Source organism: Aulonocara stuartgranti, assembly GCF_965226115.1.
Source record: "Aulonocara stuartgranti genome assembly, chromosome: 23".
Lineage (NCBI taxonomy): Eukaryota > Metazoa > Chordata > Actinopteri > Cichliformes > Cichlidae > Aulonocara > Aulonocara stuartgranti.
In genome coordinates, this window is record NC_138958.1 from 33,693,545 (window position 1) to 33,708,446 (window position 14,902).

The 14,902-nt window shown below is 47.4% G+C and overlaps 1 protein-coding gene across 1 annotated transcript; it reads right to left on the minus strand.

The window, feature by feature from the left end:
• Positions 1 to 9,353: 9,353 nt before the first annotated feature.
• On the minus strand, positions 9,354 to 12,833 carry LOC309701268 (uncharacterized protein; the record flags this gene model as incomplete). Its single annotated transcript, XM_082525360.1, has 3 exons — positions 9,354 to 9,419; positions 10,941 to 11,970; positions 12,694 to 12,833. 3 exons carry the CDS (start codon positions 12,831 to 12,833, stop codon positions 9,354 to 9,356), a joined length of 1,236 nt encoding a protein of 411 aa, XP_082381486.1.
• Positions 12,834 to 14,902: the final 2,069 nt, after the last annotated feature.

Consider the following 14,902-nt stretch of genomic DNA (forward strand, 5'->3'; position numbering starts at 1 on the left):
AGCTGCCCCTCTGTTGGTCTTCCTTGGTCTCTTGTGTTCTGGGGGCCTCTGGATGTCTGGAGTTTTGATCTCCTCCACACCTGCTTCACGCCCTGGAGGACGGGGCTGTGGCCCCCCCACACCCTCTAGCAGATTATTACATGAAGGAACCTTTTAAAAAAACAAAAAACAAGCGCGTCCATGCTCACAGGTGTACACACGGGTGATCACACCCACAAACTACACCCTTTTTGGCTCCTACCTCAAAGCACACTGTGTTCTGTTGATCTTATGTGCTGCACAATAATGTTTAACATTTAGTATTTACTGTCATATTCCCATATATCATTGTGATGTTGTTTATTCTATTACTCTTGTTCTCTTCTGCTTGCTTTCTTTTTTCTTTCTCAGCAGGTGATCCAGGTGATTGATATATGCATTTTTTTTTCTCTGCCCGTTCTGTTGGTTTTTGTCTTTTGCCCTTCTCCCCCGTCCCTCTTCTCAGCTGTTTCTCTTTCCCTCTTTCTTTCTCCCCTTCTTTCCCCCAGTCAAGTCTGTCCCGTATTCAGTAAGTGAAAATAAAATAAACAATAAAAGGTGAATCAAATGGACCATTACGGCAAGGCTGGGATGGTCAGTTTGGTAAAGTAAATCCGTTGGGCATCTTTCTTTGCCTTTAGACAACAATTCTGATGGCAAAAGAGCCAAACGGGACAGGCCAAAAAAAAAAAAAAAAAAAAGACAACATGCATGAGGAGGATGATGTGGACAAAATACTCATTTGCCTAATAATTCTGCACTCCCTGTAGAGGGGGCAAAGAAGACGGGGAGCAATGGAGATCCCAAGGTCCTCACCGAAGGGGGTGTTCGCGAAACCCGCCCTCCGCAGACCTATGTGTATGCTAGCGAGGATGTAAAGAGAGCATAGATGAGGAGGAGGCAAGGAGTGTCTGAAGTCCAAACAGAGAGTGGTGTTCGCGTAATAGGCAGGCCAAGTAGCTGCTCTTTCACTAGCGAGGCGCAGGAGAATGATGGAGGAGCAAGGAGGACGAGGAGCAACGGAGAGCTCGATGTCCTCACCGACGGCGGTTTTCGCAAAACCCACCCTCTGCAAACCTAAGCGTACTCTAGCGAGGAGCGTGACAAGGATGTAGAGGGAGCAAGGAGGACGAGGAGGCTCGGAATGCCCGAGGTCCAACTGGAGGGCGGTGTTCGCGTAATAGGCAGGCCAAGCAGCTGCTCTTTCACTAGCGAGGCGCAGGAGAACGATGGAGAAGGAGCAAGGAAGACGAGGAGGCAACGGAGAGCCCGTGGTCCTCAGGTCCATTTACGCGTAACCCAAGGCCCATCCGACAAAGCGCTCACCTGCGAGGAGCAGGAGAACGGAGCAGAAGGAGGTCGCAGGACGGGGAGACAGGAAGAGTCCGAGGTCCTCACTTAGGCCGGTTTACGCGAACACTGCAGAGAAGGAGACATTGATGATGATGATGATGATGTGAAGTTGAGAGTTGTTTGCTCCGGCGGTTCGGGGTCCCTCCAGACCCCAGTGTTTGCCATCGTAACTTACGAATGTGCATTGGGGTTGCGAATTACCCCATCGCGATTACAAAGGGGTCACAGTGTACCCACGGAGCAGAGAGCACCCCCGGTCTTCATGAAGGCCGGTTTACGTGTAACTTGGGGCCCATTCGGCTAAGCGCTCGCCTGCGAGGAGCAGGAGAATGGAGCAGAAGGAGGTCGCAGGACGGGGAAGCAGGGAGAGTCCGAAGTCCTCACTTAGGCCGGTTTACGCGAACACTGCCGAGAAGGAGACATTGATGATGATGATGATGTGAAGTTGAGAGTTGTTTGCTCCGGCGGTTTGGGGTCCCTCCAGACCCCAGTGTTTGCCATCGTAACTTACGAATGTGCATTGGGGTTGTGAAATACCCCATCATGGGTACACTTTGACTCTATAGTAATCGTGGAGTAGAGAGCATCCCTGGTCCTCGCGAAGGCCAGTTTACGCGTAACCCGAGGCCCATAAGGCTAAGCACTCACCTGCGAGGAGCAGGAGAACGGAGCAGAAGGAGGACGGGGACTCAAGGAGAGTCCGAGGTCCTCACTTAGGCTGGTTTACGCGAACACTCTCGAGAAGGATACGATGATGATGATGTGAAGTTGAGAGTTGTTTCCTCCAGCGGTTCGGGGTCCCTCCAGACCCCAGTGTTTGCCATCGTAACTTACGAATCAGAATCAGAATCAGAATACTTTATTGATCCCTGGGGGAAATTATTTTTTGTTACAGTGCTCCATTATAAACAAACATTAAGACAAGACAGACAATACGCTAACTAAGAATAGTACAATATATACATATATATACTAGAGATGGACCGATCCGATATTACGTATCGGTATCGGTCCGATACTGACCTAAATTACTGGATCGGATATCGGAGAAAAATAAAAAATGTAATCCGATCCATTAAATATCACGAAAGCACCTCACAAAACGTGCAACACGCCGTAACGCGCCTCAGAACGTTAGCACGTCGGAGCAGTATGCATCACGTGATAGAGCGGCTGTGGCATGCGGGACCTGTGGTGGTCTGGATAGCATTTGGAGCTTCGCTAGCAACCCGGCATTTCATCTCCGACAAAGTTATCCCCGAGAGAAGTAAAGCAAGTGTGTAAGTCCATCTCTGAATGTTTGTAAAGCATTCCTGCGTTAAGCTTAACAAGCGATATATGGTGCGAGTGCCTCTTCTCTCCCCCTCCCTCTCTTGCTGCTACTTCAATCATGAAACTGCTTAATGATCAGCTGATCGGCTTTTCTGTCGCGAGTCCATCTCTCTGGTTTGTTTTTGGCCCACTTTGCACCAGAAAGAGGAAACCAGTGGATAAACAATAGCAGCACGTTTAAGCTTGATAAGCTGTTGTTAGAATTTATTTAATATTACTTTCTACACCAGGATCTTTTTCTACGTAGCTGACGCTGGTAACTGTGCAGGGGCGGATCTAGCAAAGTTTAGCCAGGGGGGGCCGATAGGGCATTAACAGGGAAAAGGGGGCACAAAGACATACTTTTCTTTCTTATTCTCATTTAAAATGTCTAGCTTTTAATAAATAATTATCTGACACCCAAAGTTTTAATTTGTTGCAAAATGAATAGAAGTCCATTACTGTATATAGTAACTATTAAGTCTAATATATATACCCTAGTAAGCTATAGTACTTTTTCCTTTGGGAAGGTACCATCTGTGCAGTCTGCAATTTTGTTGAAGAAAGATGTTGAATCTATTTAATATTTTAATATATTGAAAAATAATTTATTTCTGTGCTTTTTTTTAAATCAATTAAGGTTGATTACATCGATTAAGCATCATGAGGTGGAGCGTGAGGGGTGGTTCCCTATTTTTTATTTATTTATTTTTGTTGTTGCTGGGAGTTGGAACCCTATTAGTTAGGTTGCTTAATATTTACGCTAAGTACTCTTTAAAACACCAGAATAGGGAGGATGGTGTAGGTTTAAGTTTATTAGATTGATCAGTATTGCTGAACTATGAAATATTTTTTTTTGCATACAGGTATAACAGAATAGCTTTAGCGTAGTTGTTGTTTTAAACTTGAGTATGAACTTATACAAAATGCAGCAAGATATTTAAAAAAACAGTTTTGTTGATTAAAACACACTATATCGGATTCATATCTGTATCGGCAGATATCCAAATGTATGATATCGGTATCGGTATCGGACATAACAAAAATGGTATCGTGCCATCTCTAATATATACATACATACATAAGTCACTCATAAATAAATAGCTGGAAAAGAAACGTGTAGTTGTAGCAGTAACCAGTGTGTTAAGTGGATGCGTTGTACAGGGAGATGGCCACAGGCAGGAAAGATTTCCTGTGTCGTTCAGTGGTGCTTTTCGGTAATCTCAGTCTCTCACTGAACGTGCTCCTGTGACTGACCAGCATGTCATGGAGTGGGTGGGAGGTGTTATCCAACATTGTCTTTATCTTGGACAGCATCCGCCTCTCCGACACCACCTTGAGGGAGTCCAGCTCCATCCCCACAACATTGCTGGCCTTACGGATTAGTTTGTCAATGTGTACTCCAAGGTATTTATAGTCCTCCACAATGTCCACACTGACCCCCTGGATTGAAACAGGGGTCAAGTGTTTCCTGGTCTTCCTGAAGTCCACGATCAGTTCCTTGGTCTTTGCCACGTTGAGCTGCAGATGATTCTGCTCACACCACGTGACAAAGGAGTCGACCACAGCCCGGTACTCTGTCTCATCATCCCTGCTGATGCATCCAACCATCGCAGAGTCATCAGAAAACTTCTGAAGATGGGGAGGGGAGAGAGCAGCGACATGTGAAGACGTGTTTTTGCGAGCTCTGCTTAGATTGACCATTTGCGTAATTTTCCCGCTCCCCTTCTAGTACATCCCGGCGCGAACCCGTCTCACAAGTGCCTAATCTTTCGAATCAGTTGTATTTTGTAGTCTAAAGCTGTTCAACATGCCTAAATCGCTCAAGCAGAAGCCGGGGCCTGATGCCTCGGACTTGCCTGGTGCGGATCCGGCCGCGGGGGTGGGGGCCGGGCCGGATCTCGACACAATCATGGCTGCCATAAAGCAAACGGAGCAGAATGTGCTAGCCAAGATCGACTCGTCTGTGATGGCAGCTGCAGGTGAACTACACAAGAAAATAGACGACTTGGCGGGTGATTTAAGGTCAGAGGTCCTGAGTGTGCGCGCAGAGTTTGCGAAGGTTATCGAAGACATGCAGAAAGAAAACGCCACGCTCTCGACCCGCACTGATGATCTTGAGGAGGAAGCTAATGGCCAGGCTAACCGTGTTGTAGCACTGGAAGCTAAAGTTGATGCGCTATCTGCCCAAGTCGTCCGGTTGGCAGACAAGGCCGATGATTTGGAGTCCCGGCAACGTCGTGATAACTGCAGACTAATTGGAGTGGAAGAGGGATTCGGAAATATTCGACCGGAGAAAGCCGTGGCTGAATTGTTGAAGGAAGCGCTCGCCCTCGACTACACGCCGACGCTCGATCGGGCGCATAGGAGCCTGCAGCCGAGGCCAAAGGATGGAGATGCCCCGAGACCGATAATCGTCAAGTTCCACTATTTTCAGGAGAAAGTGGATGTTCTTCGAAAGGCCATGGGGGCAGGTCCCATTACCCGTAATGGGAAGCGTTTCTACATCTACCCAGATTACTCGGCCACCGTTAGAAAGAAGAGATCGGCCTTTACCGAGGTGAGAAGACTGCTTCGCCGGTGTACGGGAGTGAAATATGGTCTCCTGTATCCAGCTACATTGAAAATCACGACCCCGGCTGGCGAACAGATGTCTTTCGAAGACCCGATCAAGGCAAGGCACTACGTCGAGACCAATCTGCGCCCACGGGAGACGGAGGGAGAGTGACAGTTAATTCACGGACCACAACAAGTATCACACGCTGCGTGCTACCATTGAGGTAGTCTGCACAGGCTGTGCATTGACTGGTGAACGTCGCCACGCTACGGTTGGATGCCCTTTATGATTGGACAAGGTATAGCTATAAGATGTTGGGGATTTCTGTGGATGTCATGTGGCCTGGGGAATATTTTATTTCAGAATATCTTCGGTATCCTCATTGGTCTTAGTTCCAGCCCGACACCATAACCCCAACAGTGCTTTTATTTTGCTTTTTGATATATTCTGATTAATTAATCCCCTTTTTCTTATCACCAGTGTCATTATTTTTATTGGGTTTTACCCCTTTCTTGTGGGATTATTTTCCAACCGTGAGTGTTCAGAGCCGTACCGGCCTGTAAGTGGATGGGTGCCGACATGCATGCGGCAATAATGATGCTGAGTCAAGGGTCCTATTATACTTTGTTCTGTCTTTGCTGAGTTCATGTAAGAGTTTAAGCTAGTGTAAACGTGTTATATGCCTAGGAGAGAGAGGAGTGTTTTCAGGGCAGTCTCAGGTTTGTGGAAGACCAGCCCAGGGGTCCAGGATGGTGAGAGGTTTATCTATGTTTATCTGTTTGTTTTTGTTAGTTTTGCTTTGGGTTTATCTGTGGTTTATGTTGTGGCTCAAACAGGCACTGAAACACTGAGATATAACCAACGTGCAGGATCAGTCTATTATCGATTGTGGCACTATGACTCTGGATAATGTGAATAATCAACAGAAACCGGTCTCATTCATTAGCTGGAACGTCAAAGGGCTGAATAATTTGGTTAAAAGAAGCAAGGTATTTAGTCATTTGAAATCGCTCAAACCTGACGTGATGTTTCTACAGGAGACACACTTAAATACTAACTCCCAAAAAAGATTAGGTTGTAAGTGGATTGGATAAATATATCATTCACGTTTTAACTACAAAGCCAGGGGAACAGCAATCTTAATTAGGAAGGGGGTTCCATTTGAACACTCTGAAGTGATATCAGATCCTAATGGCAGATATGTTGTTGTAGTGGGCAAGCTGTTTAACACACCACTAATACTGGCTAATATTTATGGACCTAACTGGGACAACGCACAGTTCTTTCTTAATTTTTTTTCGACTCTCCCAGACCTTGTCTCCTATAAACTAATTCTAGGTGGAGACTTTAATTGTGTCCTTTCTCCCCAGCTGGACCGATCAAGCGTAAGGTCGAGCAACACCCTCTCGTCAGCAGCAGTGGCTATTAATTCCCTACTTCGTTCTTACGGCTTATCAGACCCTTGGCGTGCAACAAACCCATCTACGAAGCAATTTTCCTTTTTTTCCCCTGTACATCATAGTTACTCCAGGATTGATTACTTCATTGTCGACAACCAGCTACTTCCCTTAATTTCCAGCACCAAATACCACAGTATAGTGTTGTCAGATCATAGCCCTGTGCAGATGGGTCTGGTTTTTCCAGGTAATGTAGCGCCCCAACGAACGTGGCGGCTAGACCCCCTATTACTTTTATGTGAACGCTTTAAAACGTTTCTCAGCAATCAGATTGACTTCTTTCTAGAAATTAATGACACCCAGGATGTGTCGAGGGGAGTCTTGTGGGAGTCTATGAAAGCCTATATTAGGGGCCAAGTTATTTCTTATGTGGCACACAGAGACAAGGAGCGCTCTAAACAACTTAAAGAACTGGCTGACAAGATTGCGGATATGGATAGGCGTTACGCTCTTTCACCTACGCCAGATCTTTTTAAGGAGAAATTACTGTTGCAAACTGAATTTGACACGCTTATGACATGGAGAGCCGAAAGAAATATTTTTAAATCCAGGCAGGTATATTATGAGCATGGAGATAAAGCGGGGAGGCTCCTTGCACTTCAGCTCAAACAGCGGTCAGCTGAGCGCGTGATTTCGGGAATTGAAATAGGTGCTGATTCGATATCTCACGACCCCCGAGTCATTAATGACCAGTTCAAATATTTTTACTCTACCCTATATCAATCAGAGGTGGGCAGTAATTCATCCGAGATCTACTCGTTTCTTGACTCGCTGGATCTTCCCAAGCTCTCTCCGGACGCTCAGTCGCCTTTGGAACAGCCGTTGTCGATTGAAGAGATAACGAACGCTATTAAATTATCTCAGACTGGAAGGTCGCCAGGTCCGGACGGTTTCCCCATGGAGTTTTACAAGGAATTCTCTTCGAAGCTCACACCTATTTTAGAATCAGTTTATGCTGAATCTTTTGCTACTGGCAATCTGCCGCAGACGCTTACCCAGGCCACGATCTCAGTCTTACTAAAGAAAGATAAAGATCCTGTACAGTGTAGCTCATACAGGCCAATAAGTCTTTTGTGCTGTGACTATAAGATTTTAACCAAAACTCTTGCACTACGGTTGGACCCTATTATTTCCACCATTATTAATGAGGACCAAACGGGCTTCATTCCCGGACGGCAGTCATTTTTTAATGTGAGACGACTGTTTAATGTGGTATTCTCCCCCCATTCGACAATACAACCGGAAGTTATTCTGAGCCTTGACGCTGAAAAGGCGTTTGATAGAATCGAATGGTCCTACCTTTTCACAGTTCTGGAGAAATTCGGCATGGGACCTACTTTTTGTAGATGGATTAAAGTCCTATATTCAACGCCTATGGCTGCAGTCAGGACAAATGGTCTGATTTCGGAATATTTTTCGCTCTACAGGGGGACGAGGCAGGGCTGTTGCCTGTCACCCTTCCTGTTTGACATTGCGATCGAACCGCTGGCAATTGCTATCAGATCTGATGAGAGGATTAAAGGTATATCCAGGGGTGAGGTAACTCATAAAACTCTGCTTTATGCTGATGATCTCCTTTTGCAGATATCAGACCCAATTGGGAGTATGCCCCACCTTTTCCGCTGGCTGCGGGAGTTCAGCAACATATCGGGGTATAAGGTTAATTTATCAAAATCTTTACTGTTTCCATTGAACAATCTGGCAAAACAGACCACTTATGACGATTTGCCTTTTAAAATTGAAAATGACAAATTCACATATTTGGGACTGGAAATAGCTGGCTCGATTAAGACTATTTTCCAGTATAACTACAGGTCTATTCTGGACAGTACTAAATCTGATCTGGGTAGGTGGTCAAAACTTCCACTTTCGCTGGCAGGATGGATAAATGTGGTGAAGATGACTGTAATGCCCAGGTTTCTTTATCTATTCCAAATGATCCCCATCTTTCTCCCCAAATCCTATTTTGCCCAGCTGGATCGCTTTGTCTCTTTGTTCATATGGAACAAAAAACCTGCACGCATAAGGAGAGCGAGCCTGGAGAGAGCTAAAGCTGATGGTGGTTTGGGCTTACCTAATTTCTTATTCTATTATTGGGCTGCTAACATTGTCAAGCTGACATATTGGATAACCATGTTTGCGGATGGGGAGGGTCCAGTCTGGGCAGATATGGAACTGAGAGCTACACTCCCAATCTCTCCGATTTCGATCTTAACTGCCCCTCTCCCACTGAATGTCAAAGCATCTGGGCTGAACTCCAATTTGGTGGTTCAAAATTCAATTAAGATCTGGGGTCAATTCAGGAAACATTTTAACTTGACAAATACTTGTAGCTTTTCTCCGATAATGTTCAACCATCTTTTTACACCATCTCAAATAGATCATTCATTTGCAGTCTGGCACAGAAACGGTCTGGTTTTCTTTCAAGATCTCTTCACTGAGGATGGCTTTGTCTCATTTAAATATTTGTGTGAAGACCATAACTTACCAAAGTCTCACTACTTCAGATACCTTCAGGCTCGGAGTTTTGCCTCTAAATTTCTCCCAGGGTACCCGTCTCTGCCCTCTAAGGACCTACTGTATCTAGTTCTTAATGTGAGTCAGCCCACTAAAAGAGCAATATCGAAGATTTATGCATTGATTCTTGAAAGCTGCCCTCATACATGGGACAAACCTAAGGCGGCGTGGGAAGGGGAGGTTGGAGAACTCATGTCAGAAGACATCTGGAAGAAAGCCATACAGCGTATACATACGTCTTCTCTCTGTATTAGACATGGCCTGATTCAATTTAAGGTCGTCCACAGGCTCCACTATTCTAATGACAGACTGTCTAAACTGTACCCTGATGTTGCACCGAATTGTCCTAGATGTGATTACTCTCCTGTTTCTTTGGGGCACATGTTTTGGTCATGTCCCTCCCTGTATGGTTTCTGGACATCAATTTTTCAATCACTGTCAGCTATATCGGGTGAAACACTGCGGCCTGACTCTTTGATAGCTATTTTCGGTGTACCTCGGGAAGAGCTGAGACTCTCTCCCCTCCACAAAAACGCAATAGCCTTTGCCTCGTTGCATGCCCGCCGTCTGATACTGCTGAGCTGGAAGGCGTCGAACCCTCCTTCCTACGTCCATTGGATTAGAGAGGTGATGTTGGGATTAGCTCTGGAAAAAATTAGGTATACCGTGCGCGGCTTGGAGAGTAAATATGACAAAACCTGGTCACGGTTCATAACTCATGTCAAGAGTCTGTCTTTTGCCTGATTTATTGTTCTTTACTTGTTGGTAATTTATGCTCTTGCTCTCTTCTCGGACTGCTGTCCATAGTCTCCTCAATGCCCGTACTTTGACTGTTGGGATTTCTTTATTCCCTTTTTCTTCTTTGTTTCTTCTCTCATGTGCCGGGGTCCGGCTGTTGGTGCTATAATGACTGTCACAGATTGGTTTGAGTGTTTCTCCCCTTTTTTTTTTTTTTTTTTTTTTTTTTGTGTTGTGTGTATTGTGCTTCCTGGTTGTGGGGATGCCACCTGGATGGGGGTGGGGGGTAGGGTTCGCAACTTTTGTAAGAAATTCTGGACTGTTTTGTTGGAAAACTATAAATAAAGTTGTAAAAAAAAAAAAAAAAAAAGAAAACTTCTGAAGATGGCAGGTCTCTGTGCAGTGGCTGAAGTCTGTGGTGTAGAGGGTGAAGAGGAAGGGGGAGAGGACAGTCCCCTGTGGTGCCCCTGTGTTGCTGATCACCTTGTCAGACACACACTGTGGGAGACGTACATATTGTGGTCTTCCTGTCAGGGCGATCGTGGCTCAAGAGTTGGGAGTTTGCCTTGTAATCGGAAGGTTGCCAGTTCGAGCCCCGGCTTGGACAGTCTCGGTCGTTGTGTCCTTGGGCAAGACACTTCACCCATTGCCTACTGGTGGTGGTCAGAGGGCCCGGTGGCGCCAGTGTCCGGCAGCCACGCCTCTGTCAGTGCGCCCCAGGGTGGCTGTGGCTACAATGTAGCTTGCCATCACCAGTGTGTGAATGTGTGTGTGAATGGGTGGATGACTGGATATGTAAAGCGCTTTGGGGTCCTTAGGGACTAGTAAAGCGCTATATAAATACAGGCCATTTACCATTTACAGGCCAGGTAATCAACAATCCAGGACACCAGAGAAGCATCCACCTGCATCGCTGCTAACTTATCACCCAGGAGGGTCGGCCTGATGGTATTGAAAGCACTAGAAAAGTAAAAAAACATGACCCTCACAGTGCTCGCCGGCTGGTCCAGATGGGTGTAGACACGATTGAGCAGGTAGATGATGGCGTCCTCAGTTCCGAGACGAGGCTGATAAGCGAACTGAGGGGGATCCAGATGTGGTCTTACTAGGGGTCGCAGCTGGTCCAGGATGAGCCTTTCCAGGGTGTTCATGATGTGGGAGGTCAGTGCCACGGGCCTGTAATCCTGGGGGCCACTGGGACGTGGCGTCTTTGGTACAGGGACGAGGCATGATGTCTTCCACATCACTGGGACCCTCTGCAGACTCAGACTCAGCATAAACAGTTTATGAAAGACTCCACTCAGCTGGGGGGCACAGGTCTTGAGGACGAGGGGACTCACTCCGTCTGGTCCAGCAGACTTGCCTGAGTGAAGTCTCCTCATTTGCATCTCAACCTGGTATTGAGTGAAGGTGATGGGTGGGGGAGGGGTGTCAGGAATCTCACAGGAGGTAACAGCGCCATGTGAAGAGAGAGGCTGGCACAGTGGTGTGGCTCTGGATTCCAGGCTGACTACAGGTGAGGTTGTGGGGGTGGGAGCAGACACTGTGGTGTCGAATCTATTGAAAAACAGATTCAACTCGTTAGCTCTATTCTCACCTTCCTCAGCTCCCCTGCTGTTGGTTGGCCTGAATCCAGTGATGGTCTTCATGCCCCTCCACACCTCTCTCATGCTGTTCTGCTGGAGTTTCCACTCCAGCTTCCTCCTGTAATTGTCCTTAGCCTCTCTGATCTTGTCCTTTAGTAACACCTGGATCTTCCTCACCTCCTCTTTGTTGCCCCCTCTGAAAGCCCTCTTCTTGTTGTTGAGGAGGGCTTTGATGTCCTTAGTCACCCACAGCTTGTTATTTGGGTAACAATGAACAGTCTGAGCTGGAACAATGGAGTCGGTGCAGAAAGTTATGTAGTCTGTGATACACTCAGTAAGCCCATTGATGTCCTTGGCGTGAGGCTCAAAGAGTGTTTCCCAGTCGGTCACCTCGAAACAGCCCTGTAGTTCCGCTATTGCCTCCTCTGACCACCTCCTAACAGTCCTGGTGGTCACAGGTTCCCTCCTCACAATTGGCACATAGCGGGGGGTGAGGTGAATCAGGTTATGATCTGACCTACCAAGTGGGGGGAGGGAGGAGGAGCTGTATGCATCCTTGACGTTAGCATACAGTAAGTCTAAAATGTTCTCTCCCCTGGTGGGACAGTCCACATATTGTTTGAATGTTGGTAGTGTATTGTCCAGTGATACATGGTTGAAGTCACCCGAGATCACAATAAAGGCACTCGGGTGCTGAGTCTGTAACCGAGCTATGGCAGAGTGGATAGTGTCACATGCAGCTGTGGGGTTAGCAGAGGGAGGAACATAAACAGTCACCAAGATGACGTGAGAGAATTCCCTGGGTAAATAATACGGCCTGAGTCCAACAGCACACAGTTCAGTGTCCCGGCAACAAATCTTTTCTTTGATTGTTATGTTGGCAGGGTTACACCACCGGTTGTTAACTAAAACAGCAAGCCCACCTCCTTTCCGCTTACCGCTAGCGATGCTGTCCCTGTCCGCCCAAACAGTGTGGAAGCCTTCCACGGAAGCATTCTCATCGGGAATGTCCTGGTGCATCCATGATTCGGTGAAACACATCAGGCTACACTCTCGGTATTCCCTCTGACTCCGTACCAGTGCTGAGAGCTCGTCGATTTTATTTGCCAACGATCGCACATTTCCCATCACGATAGACGGCAGACACAGTTTATACCTCCTCCTCGCTTCGAGCCTCCGCTGTCTCACCGTCTCCTTTTTTCTTCTCTTCTGTCCTTGACCTCTGCATCCCCGATGTGTTTTCCTCCAAATTTCAGCTGGTACTTCTGCGGGCCTGGCCAGCGAGCCGGCCGGCATGAGGGCGATCAGCTGATCTCTGGAGTAAACAGTCCGTGCGTGTAGGAGATGTGCCGCGGTCCCGCTCCTTGATAAAAGTAACAGTTCCACGGCCACCAGAAGAACAAAAACTCTCTCAATCCACATGATTGAGTAAGAGATAATAAACGGATGAAAATACAAGTCAGAAAAAAAAAAGAATACGTAAGAAAAAAGAGCTAAACTAAGAGAAAAGCAGGAGCGACTGTAACAGGCTGCACGCTGGTTGGCGCATGCGCACATTGGGGTTGCGAAATACCCCATCGTGGGTACACTTTCATCCCATAGTAATCGTGGAGTAGAGAGCATCCCCGGTCCTCGTGAAGGCCGGTTTACGCGTAACCCGAGGCCCATAAGGCTAAGCACTCACCTGCGAGGAGCAGGAGAACGGAGCAGAAGGAGGAAGGAGGACGGGGAGGCAGGGAGAGTTTACGCGTAACTTGGGGCCCAGCGCTTGCCTGCGAAGAGCAGGAGAATGGAGCAGAAGGAGGTAGGAAGGCGGCAGGGAGAGTCTGAGGCCCTCAAGGAGGGCGGTTTACGCGAATTCTGCCCTCTGTAAAGCCAAGCGTCCAACAGCGAGGCCCAGGAGAACTGAGGAGAGGGCCGGTTTACGTGAAGACTACCCTCTGTAAAGCTGAGCGTTTGCAAGCGCAGGGTAGAAGGAGCAAGGAGAAGGAGGAAGGAGACGATGATGATGATTATGTGTAGTTGAGAGATGTTTGCTCCGGTGGTTCGGGGTCCCTCGAGACCCCAGTATTTGCCATCGTAACTTACGAATGTGGTGTGGGGTGGCGAAATACCCCATCATGATCACTAAGGGGTCACAGAGTACCCACGGAGCACGGAGCGCCCGCGGTCCCCACTTGGGCCGGTTTACGCGTAACCCGGGGCCCATCCGGCTAAGCGCTCGCCTGCGGGGAGCAGGAGAACGGGGGAGAAGGAGGAAGGAGGTCGAGGAGGAACGGAGAGTCCGAGGTCCTCACTGAGGCCGGTGTACGCGAACACTCTCGAAAAGGAGACGATGATGATGATGATGTGAAGTTGAGAGTTGTTGCCGTGGCGCCTTGGGGTCCTTCCAGACCCCAAGGTTTGCCATTGTAACTTACGCAATCGATGGAGGGTTACAACCAATTAGGTGCCTTTGTCCGACGCTGTGACGAGACCCGCTGTAGCTGGGGGTCCGCCTGACCCCCATCTGCCCCCACCGCGAACCGGCGCCCTGTTTCGCGACGAGACCTGGGTCCGCGCTGCCGGGGTCTGCGTGATCCCCCCCCCCCCCCCCTTCTTTTTTTTTTTGGTCCAGGGCGCACATGGGTTAATATAGCCACGGAGTGATGTCGGGGTCGCGGTGGAGCTGTCCGTCCACGTACAGCCGGTCCACAGTGATGACAGCGCGGGAGCCCTTCTGGATGAAGCCGCATCGGATTGGGAAGAGGACCCTGCATCGTTCCAGAATCTCTTTGGGGAACTGGTCGTTCACGCTGAAGTCCGTTCCTTTTAATTCCCTGCCGCGGCTTTTCACAATGCTTTTGTTTTCATTCTAATTCTACTCTTTTTATTCAAATTCCATTGTTTGTTCTCAAATTCTGTTCTTTTCAGGCAAATTCTTTGGTTTTTGATCAAATTCTGTTGTTTTCGTTCAAATTCCATTGTTTGTTTTCAAATTCTTTTCTTTTCATGTTAATTCCGTTGTTTTCATTCTAATTCTGTTGTTTGTTTTAAACTTCCATTATTTTCATTCAAATTCCATTGTTTTGATTCAAATTCTGTTCTGGGGTCCGTTCTTCGTACCTCGCTAAGTAAGTTAGCTGGATTTGATTGTTGACGATTTCGCGTGATCTTGGATCGTTCGGTTCTCCGAAGCTGATCTGGGACTTGCTGTCATAGCAACAGATCCGTAAGCGTAAACCTGCTTGGGAGCAGGCTTACTTTATGTAAACAGGATTAGATCGCGGCCACGCAGGTATGTCCGCTTCATTTACACGAAAGCAACAGCGATATTTTACCACTGTTTGTCCAAAAATAGATATTATCAATGTAACTAAAGATAA